The 9,649-nt window shown below is 39.2% G+C and overlaps 2 protein-coding genes across 2 annotated transcripts; one reads left to right on the top strand and one right to left on the bottom strand.

The window, feature by feature from the left end:
• Positions 1-1,944: 1,944 nt before the first annotated feature.
• Positions 1,945-2,436, bottom strand: LOC133730630 (uncharacterized mitochondrial protein AtMg00810-like). Its single transcript, XM_062158184.1, has 2 exons — positions 2,156-2,436; positions 1,945-2,065 (listed from the first exon to the last, which is right to left on the bottom strand). The coding sequence occupies exons 1-2, from the start codon at positions 2,434-2,436 to the stop codon at positions 1,945-1,947; spliced, it is 402 nt and encodes a 133-aa protein (XP_062014168.1).
• A 1,730-nt stretch (positions 2,437-4,166) lies between these two features.
• On the top strand, positions 4,167-6,648 carry LOC133741353 (probable copper-transporting ATPase HMA5). The gene is made up of 7 exons (XM_062169276.1): positions 4,167-4,503; positions 4,791-4,911; positions 5,000-5,098; positions 5,258-5,373; positions 5,544-5,666; positions 5,792-6,274; positions 6,381-6,648. The coding sequence occupies exons 5-7, from the start codon at positions 5,616-5,618 to the stop codon at positions 6,540-6,542; spliced, it is 696 nt and encodes a 231-aa protein (XP_062025260.1). The 5' UTR covers positions 4,167-4,503; positions 4,791-4,911; positions 5,000-5,098; positions 5,258-5,373; positions 5,544-5,615; the 3' UTR covers positions 6,543-6,648.
• The last annotated feature ends 3,001 nt before the right edge of the window (positions 6,649-9,649 follow it).

The raw sequence follows: 9,649 nt of genomic DNA, 5'->3' as shown, positions 1-9,649 counted from the left end.
TCTGAATGATACTGTCGAAGTAATTTTGAGGAGAAATAATGAAAGCTTGAAAGAAAGGTCTTGGAGGAGAAATAATCAAAACATTACCTGCTATAAACTCTTCAACAAACCCTACTTCCAGCTCTGTCAGATATATCTCCCTAAAAGAGAGACTTTATAGTCGGGTGTTTAAACGTAAAGCTGATTCGTCCAAAGTTGGTCTGGTTAGTCTATCTTTCCCCAACATTGCAATTACACGTCTTCAAATTAAATAGCGAAGGCATTAAAGAAGGGAACGGCAGCAGCCAACCTTCTCATCTATTAGATGCTGTTTACAATGAATTTCTTCCATTTCTCTCCAATCCTAATTTTAAGTTTAATTCTAAATTCACTTATAATTAAACTCGGATTCGTATTTTAGATTCTCAAATACAAATATAGTAAACATCGTATTGCTATCGAGCTCACTAAAAAACCACATTTAGCCATCTCTATAAATAATCAGAAATTGGCACTACTGGTATATCATAAGGCATCTCCAAGTCTCCAATCATTCTCATATGGAGGTGCTAAGACTAATTTTGAGACCCCTTAACATTACTATTCATGTATCTTTCCCCAACCATTAGGAGCCATATTTAGGGTCTTTTTTTATCTTGATAGTAATTTGTCTATAAATATATTTGGTTATATTTTTGTACGATTTAATATAAGGTATCAAATTTGATCTTACGGAAAATTCTACATTGTGTTAACGTATGACATGCATACAATTGTCTTAAAAGTGGTCAAATGAGTCCTCAAAATAGTAATATTAGTTCTCAAAGTGGTAACATGAGTCCTTAAAGTGGTAAATTTTCTTAGTTACCACATGAGTCCTCAAAATAGTAATATTAGTCCTCAAAGTGGTAACATGAGTCCTTAAAGTAGTACAAATAGTTGATGTATGAGAAATGTTAACATACCATAGCTTTACCCTGATCTTACAGTTTAATATAATGTTGTTCTCTACCCTCTTAGAGCCTAGGTCCTCTTGAGTCCCACGTCTGAGTTTCAAACGTTGGAGATGAGGAAAATAGTGTGTGATGTCTCAAAATAGGACTCGAGACCTCGAGTTGAAAATGCCCTTACAGATGAAGAAATTAAATCTAAGGAAATATGACATCTTTGTTTTTGAACAAATCTTAACACAAAATGCAAACTGACATTAATTTCATGGTGTTGCACGAAATGTAAGTATGTAGAGGAACTAGCTAGTTACCACTTACCAAGCAAAGAGTAAAAAAGCATGCGAGTGAATAGTCAAACAGAACAAAGACAAAGAAAAAGTTTGGGAATTTCGGATATATTAATCTTCTCCAAAGACAGAGTACATATACAAAGTATACACAATCCTAATAGGAAACTAATTACACCGTGATATTCTCCCCCTTAACTACATAATATTCTCCTTAACTATACAATCCTAATTATACTACAATTCCTACAATTATGGAGAGTGACTCATGCTAACACTCCCCCTCAAGTTGGAGTATACAGATAACGGATGCCCAACTTATCAAATGAGTCATAAAACGCCTTGCTAGAGACTGTCTTTGTAAGAATGTCCGTCAGCTGCTCCTCAGTAGGTACGAAGGGAAAAGAAATGATTTGTTGATCCAGCTTCTCTTTGATGAAGTGTCTATCAACCTCCACATATTTTGTGCAATCATGTTGGACAGGATTATAAGCAATAGATTTGTTTTCACAGAATAAAGGGATGGCTTTTTCCTGCTTGAAACCCAAATCCCTCAACAAGTGCCTTAACCACAACATCTCACAAACTCCACGGGCGATTCCTCTATACTCTGCTTCAGCACTAGAACAAGCCACCACCTTCTGCTTCTTACTCTTCCAAGTAACTAAATTTCCACCGACAAACATAAAGTATACGGAAGTGGACCGTCGATCAGTTATACAACCCGCTTAGTCTGCATCTGTATACCCCAAAACATCCAAATGCCTATGCTTAGAAAACACCAACCCCTTTCCAGGAGCAGACTTCAAGTACCTCAAGATCCGAACTACAACTTCCATATGAGCCTCACTAGGATTATGCATGAACTGACTCACAACACTAACTGCATAAGCTAAGTCTGGTCTAGTGTGTGACAAATAAATTAATCTTCCAACTAACCTCTGATATCTTGTCTTATTCATGGGTACTTGATCTGGATACTCAGCTAACCGATGGTTCTGCTCAATGGGTGTGTCAGCCAGTTTGCAATCGAGCATACATGTTTCTGTTAATAAGCCAAGGACATACTTTCTCTGACTCAACATAATACAATCTTTTCCTCTAGTGACTTCATTTTCCAATAAATATTTCATACTCCCTAAGTCTTTCATTTCAAATTCTGCTGACAATGCACTCTGCAACTTCTTAATATCCTCAAGATCATTACCTGTCACCACCATGTCATCCACATAAATAATTAAAGCTGTAACTTTACCCTTCTGATGCTTAAGGAATAGAGTATGATCTGAATTGCTCTGCCCAATCCTCCTTAGGGCTGGGATTTAGAACCGAAAATCCGAAGGAACCGCACCGAACCGCACCGAAAGGGTCGGTTCGGTTCGGTTCTACAAAATATGACACTACATTTTTTTCGGTTCGGTTCCTGGCAATGTATTCTCGGTTCGGTTCCGGTTCTTACTTTCAAAACCCTCTTGAAACCGAAATACAGATGTCAGTGTATAATTGGATAATATGACCGAGCTTATTTCTGTAAAATAGACCATTTCTCATGTGATCAGGCACCAAGTTAGTCTTCCAGATGCGATCATAACCTTCCATTTCTGTCTTTTATTCTAATAAAATACAAACCTCACCCTCCCTTTCCCATTTCTCTTTGTCTCTCGGTCGTCCACCACCTCCCTTTCTCTTTCTTTATTCTCTCCTTTTCTCTTTCTTTATTTCCTTTCTCTTTCTTTATTCTCTCCTTTTCTCTTTCTTTATTCTTTCTCTTTCTCTGTTCTTCTTTCTCTTTCTCTGTTCTGTCTCTTTCTCTTTCTCTATATTCTCGGTTGTACCAGACTACTGGAGGCATATTTCAATATTTCATCAATTTGAATCGATCTTCTCTTCTTCTTCTTCTTCTTCAGAACTACTGGTATGAGATTTCTCCAGATCTATTGCAGCCATATTCTTCTTCTCCTCCTCTTCTCCTCCTCCTCCAGTTCTGCTGTGTTCTTTAATGGAGAAACTGAGAAAATTGCAGAACATAACGTGGCTGGGAAGCTGAGAAACTGGATAGGTTTGCTGCTGTTTTGCTGTGTGTACAGGAACCGGTTACAAGCCGTAACCGAACCGTTCCAAGTCGGTTCCGGTTCCAAGTCGGTTCCGGCAAAAAAATGTAGCAACACCGAACCGGAAAAACATCATCGGTTCCGGTTCCGGTTCCGGCAAAAAAAATTGAAAAATAGAACCGAGTCCAGCCCTCATGAATGTCGTGAATCGACCAACCCAAGCTCTTGGAGACTGTTTGAGGCCATATAGGGACTTCCTTAAACGACACACTACCTTGACTCCAGTGGAAGTACCACACTACTAGCAAAACAGGCATCTCACACAGATTTAACTCACACAGATTTTATAAAGCCACAGACATCAGTGTGTATTGGCAATATATACAGAAAACCGTGTGAAATAAGTAAAATTGGGCCCACAAGACTTTATGGAATAACAATAGCCACCGAAGTCTGTGTGAAATAACATCAGATACAGACTTCCGTGTGAAAATTAAAATATTTTATTATCAACTCACACGGTTGTCCGTGTGAAGTTTAATTCACACATATTTCTGTATATATTAAATATTAGTTTATTAAATTTTTTTTTTTTTTTGCCCTATATGAATTGTACAGGGACGGTTGTCCGTAGCTAAAATATTTTGATATAAACATCTGTGTGAATTTTTTTCTCACACAGATATCTGTGATAAATGAAGATACAGACATCTGTGTAAGAAAAAGATATGCATACGGAATTCTGTGTAAATCTTCAAATGTGTATCTCACACGGATATCAGTGAGAGTTTTGAATGTATCTCACACGGATTTCAGTGGCAACAAAAAAAAAATTATATTGTTCTGAAAAAAAAAAAAAAAAAAAAAACACACTCTGCCCTTGACAAATATACTAACCCTAATACCCTTTCAGCCTCTTTTTCCTTTCAAACCCGTGGTCACAGGCTCCCATACCAACTCTCCGTCTCTGTTGTTTCTGACGCTTGCCCACGATCTTCAACACCTCACACCGCCATGGATGAGCTTGTTGGTATGAATTTCCTACCGCCGCGACTTGGAGTCTGGAGACTTGGACTCTTGGAGCACAGAGGCGCAGAGCAGTCCGACTCAGCGACCCGGTGATCTGCAAAAGTGCAAGGCTGGAAGCCTGGAACCAGCAACCCATCTCCGGTAGTCCGGTCTCCGAGCTCCCCACCGCCACCAGCAACCCGTCTGGGCCGTCTGGCTGTCTCCGTGGTATCTCACCATCTCTCTCTCCCTAGTTCTGATTTCTGAAGTTCTGAGTTTTAATTAGTAAATAATCGATTTCCTGATTTCCATTTGATGATTGATCTTGTGAAGTTGTGATTCTTGTCTTCCATTTAATCTATATCACTATATGTCTATATCAGTTCTGAGTTCTTGTTGGTTTTTAAGTTTTATAGTTGAAAACTTGAAAATTGAAATGGGTAATGGCCAATGGTTTCGATTTCGGTTGGTGCTACTGTCCTACTGATGTTGATGGTATAATTGCTAAATTGCAGATTTGCAAAAATGATATAATTGCTTGGCCTATGGAGTATGGAGTATGGATACTGATTAACTGATGGTGACATGGTGTATTGATGTTGATGAGTTGATGTTGATTACTTGATTTTAATAAAGGTAATGATACTGATTGAGTGATTGGGTAGTTAGAAATGGGTTTGATAACTTGGTTTCCGTATAATGTTGATTTCTTCTTCAATTGCAGTTTGTAACTTTGTATGATTCATGATTCATGAGGAGAAGGCCTCAGACCTCAGAAGCAGAGGGCCACAATTCGTTTGAGAAAGCTTGAAAAAAAATAAAGGTAATGACATTGCTCACATAATTCGTTTCAGAAGCAGGTCATCTTTTTGAGATTTTGGGTATCTTGTGGTAATAATGACATGTTTCTGGGGATAGATAGTTGCAATTGAGTTTTGAATGATCTTATTCGTTAAGTAGTGATGTGTAGTTGGTGTTGCAGGTTCTTGCATTGCTGAAAGTCAAGACACTGGGTCTTCGGCAACCTCATCAAGATTTGCAGTTGGCCAGTTGTCTACTTATCTGGCCTCAGGCCTGCAATTTCAATATCATCAACAGGTCTGAATTTTTTTTTTTTTTAAAAGGTCTGAAGAGTTGTATATATTCATTTCAAGTTATAACTGCTGCTGTATATTTTTATTTGGTTCACCAAGTTGTGGACCTTGATGACCATGCCCTCCCAGAAAATTTGGGTTTGCTTCCTATGAATGTGATTATTGATGTTGTAGGTGGACTGCATTGTGTTCGACAAGACAGGGACTCTTACAATTGGGAAGCCACTGGTTGTTAACACACGACTCATGAAAAATATAGTGCTTCGAGAATTCTATGAACTTGTTGCTGCAGCTGAGGTAGGCTTTTAACCTGTGTAAGCAATTGCTATATCTGCTTTATTAGATGGACTGAAATGTTTTTCAGAATCAAATCAACATCTGAGCATGTATGTTAACAGTTCTTTATGACGCATACATTTCAGGTTAACAGTGAACACCCCTTGGCCAAGGCCATTGTTGAGTATGCCAAAAAATTCAGAGAAGATGAAGAGAATCTAGCCGGGCCAGAAGCGCATGACTTTGCCTCCATTACTGGTCACGGGGTGAAGGCTATTGTTCAGGGCAGGGAAATAATTGTGGGGAACAAGAGCTTGATGGTGGACCAGAACATTGCAGTTCCACTCGATGCAGAAGACTACCTAGCAGAAGCTGAAGGGCTGGCTCAAACTGGGATTCTAGTAGCCATAGATGGAGAAGTGGCTGGAGTTCTAGCAATATCTGATCCACTGAAACCAGGTGCTCAAGAAGTAATTACCATACTCAAGTCAATGAATGTTAGAAGCATAATGATGACAGGTGACAATTGGGGAATTGCAAATTCTATTGCCAATGAAGTTGGTATTGATACTGTTATAGCCGAAGCGAAACCTGATCACCAGAAAGCAGAGAAAGTGAAGGAATTGCAGGTACATACAATGACTATTACATGAGGAAGTCCTTAAGTTCATTCATGTTTATGTTAGTTATGCACTTATGCTAACAGGTTATAAACTTCAAATATCTTATTCATAGGCTTCAGGCTACACTGTGGCGATGGTGGGAGATGGCATCAATGACTCACCAGCACTTGTGGCAGCAGATGTAGGAATGGCAATTGGTGCTGGCACTAACATTGCAATTGAGGCAGCAGACATTGTGCTAATGAAGAGTAGGTTTCCTCTTTATTTTCTGTAAGAAAGACAAGTTTATAGAGGGAACTTGTCTCAGATAATTGGAGTAAATTGATCAATATATGGTTGAGATTTTTTGTTTCCAGTATTAATTTCTGATGGAAATGACATTTAGTTAATTGTGGGTACAATATTGATTGGGTTGTGAATTATGTTACCGTTTGGATTCTGATTAATGGAATTGTATATTAAAAAAAAATTATTCTGTAATAATTTAGCACCAATTTTTTTTTTTGAATAGCACCACTCTTACACACTGATATCTGTGTGAGTTAGGAATATATTTCACACTGAAATCTGTGTGAGTTAGGCATATATTTCACACTGATTAGGATATCAAAATATCAGGAAAATAAGTGGGACCCACAAAAAATTTCACACGGACTCCCAAAACCGTGTGAGTAGAGCATTAGCGCCCCCTCCGAAGGCAACCGAAAAACAATCCGTAGCTGCACTGTAGGTAAAGCCTTTTACACAGTGACATCCGTGTGAAATGCTAGTATTTCACACAGATTTAAATCTGTGTGAGTTGCCCGTTTTGCTAGTAGTGCCATATCCCGGAGGCAAGTCCATGTATACTTCTTCATTCAAATCACCATGCAAGAAGACATTTTTAACATCAAACTGTTGTATAGAAGCCAATCAAGATTAGCTGCTAGAGACAGAAGTACCCGGATTGTATTGATCTTTGCTACTGGTGCAAAAGTTTCATCATAGTCCACGCTATATTTCTGGGTATAACCCTTCGCTACTAGCCTTGCCTTATATCTGTCCACCGAACCATCTGAATTGTGTTTCACTGTATACATCCAACGACACCCAACTGTTTTCTTTCCAGGAGGTAGTGACACTAACTCCCACGTTTGATTTTTCTCAAGTGCATCCATCTCCACAGCCATTGCTTTTGCCCACTTCTCGTCCTTCATTGCATCCTGCACTTTACTAGAAAGTGACACAGAAGATAATTGATTCACAAAGGCTACATATGGTTTAGACAACCTATGAGTAGACACATAATTAGCTACATGATATTTGGTCTTAGCACACAAACTTGGTTCATATTTCTTGGGAGGTTGACCACGATTGGACTGTTCTGGTAAGACTCGTGTTTGAACATGTGTAGAATCAGTTAAAGGAGTAACACTATTAGACAAAGGTGAGTTATGGGACAACTGCAAATTACTACGCACCTCAGATGAAGATTGAACAGGGGAGACCATTGATGGAGAGAGAGAGAGACTGAACGATTAGGAGCTTCTTTTTGAAGGGTAGACGATTCGGCAATTATCTTTTCTGTTGCGGAATTCACAATGCTCTGTTCGACAGTTGCATGGCGAAGGGTAGACGATTCAGCAATTGTCTTTTTTGTTTCGGAACTCGCAATCTCTGTTCGGTAATTGCCTTTTCTATTTCTGCAGGAGTGTCGTTGGTTTCTAGGCCACTAGACATTTCCTCTTCACTAAACGATCGATCGTTTGAGATAAAGCGATCGATCGTTGGCCCTGTTTGGTACTGTCCTTCATAAAAAATACCCTGCTCCCCCTGACTATGAGTGGTAGAAGGTGGAAAATAACATGTATCCTCACTGAATGTCACATCGATGGTGACATAAAATCTTTGAAAGTGAGGATGATAACACTTGTATCCTTTTTTATTAGTCCCATACCCAACAAAGACACACTTGAGAGCCCTTGCATCTAACTTGGAACGTTGGTTCTTATAAAGATGGACATAGGCTACACAACCAAAGACACGAGTAGGAAGGGTATTAAGAGATGGGATAGAGCTATAACTAGACAATACCTCAAATGGAATATGACCTTGAAGAGAGGAAAATGGGAGACGATTAATAAGATGGGAGGCACACAACACTGCCTCTCCCCAAAGGTATTTAGGCATATTGGCACTAAGGAGAAGGGCGCGACTCATATCTAACAAATGACGATTCTTCCGTTCAGAGATCCCATTCTGTTCTGGTGTTTGTGGGCAAGTGGTTTGGTGAACAATTCCATGAGATTGGAAGTAATCACGAAATGAATGATTAACAAACTCCCCTCCCCTATTATCAGACCAAAATATCTTAATACAAGCATCATATTGGGTACGGACAAGATTATGAAAAGCTGTAAAGGCAAAGAAGACTACATCTTTTGACTTAAGTAAAACAACCCAAGTCAATCTTGTGAAATCATCAATGAATAAAACAAAATAACGCATTCCAGAAAGGGTTGAATGTTTAGAAGGTCCCCATAAATCCGAATGAATCAATTCAAATGGCATTGTACTAGAATGAAAACTGGAAGGATAGCTAAACCTTTGACTCTTAGCTACAGCACAAGTCTCACAATACAAGCTAGACTCCTTTATTCCAAAAAACAGAGAGGGCATGGACTTCTTCATAACTCCAAATGAGTGATGGCCTAAACGGCGATGCCACAACCAGAACTCATTCAACCGATCAGAACTCAATGTCAGGGCAACAAGATTTTGCAGACTTGGTGGTGCTTGTGTCTGTCCTGCATACATGCAATCCAAATGAAATAGTCTCTCCCTCGGGTCTCCCTTGCCAATTATCACCCGAGTGCACAAATCCTGAAAGATGACATACATAGGATAAAAGGTTACAGAACATTTGTTTTGTATTCAACTGAGACACAGATAAGAGATGATGAGACAAAGATGGTACAAAGAGAACATTATGAAGAGTAATGGAAGGTGTAACCTGGACAGACCCAATTCCTAATACGGGGAAAGACTTACCATCGGCATTAGAGACATGTGTTATGGATGGGGATGACAACTTAACAAAGAAAGACTTATGATAGGTCATATGATCAGACGCACCAGAATCAATTATCCATGTATTACTACCAGTAAAGCCAGAAACATGTAAAGTAACACCAATTTTACCTCATTTTTCCTGAGTTAAGGAAACATTACCCTTGGTGAGATCTTGGCCCTCCACACCATAGAAGTTCGGTTCTTGCTTCGGTACCAATTGAATTGCAGCCTTGTCCTTCTGACCGTTGTTACCACCTTTCCACCCAGAGTTATTGGAGTTGCGTCTCATAAGCTATTGGAGTTGCGTCTCATAAGCTGGGGACATTGACT

The sequence above is a fragment of the Rosa rugosa genome, chromosome 1, assembly GCF_958449725.1.
Source record: "Rosa rugosa chromosome 1, drRosRugo1.1, whole genome shotgun sequence".
NCBI lineage: Eukaryota > Viridiplantae > Streptophyta > Magnoliopsida > Rosales > Rosaceae > Rosa > Rosa rugosa.
Note: the sequence above shows the minus strand (reverse complement) of the source record. Positions and strands in the feature narration are given on the sequence as shown.

What these genes read in the sequence shown, in the direction of transcription:
- LOC133730630 (XM_062158184.1), bottom strand. Translation starts at nt 2,436, where the DNA reads ATGGTGGTGACAGGTAATGATCTTGAGGATATTAAGAAGTTGCAGAGT. An exon ending in AATAAGACAAGATATCAGAG is followed by an intron (nt 2,066 to 2,155) that starts GTTAGTTGGAAG and finishes GCATAATCCTAG; the next exon opens with TGAGGCTCATATGGAAGTTG.
- LOC133741353 (XM_062169276.1), top strand. Translation starts at nt 5,616, where the DNA reads ATGAAAAATATAGTGCTTCGAGAATTCTATGAACTTGTTGCTGCAGCT. An exon ending in AACTTGTTGCTGCAGCTGAG is followed by an intron (nt 5,667 to 5,791) that starts GTAGGCTTTTAA and finishes CATACATTTCAG; the next exon opens with GTTAACAGTGAACACCCCTT. An exon ending in AGAAAGTGAAGGAATTGCAG is followed by an intron (nt 6,275 to 6,380) that starts GTACATACAATG and finishes TCTTATTCATAG; the next exon opens with GCTTCAGGCTACACTGTGGC.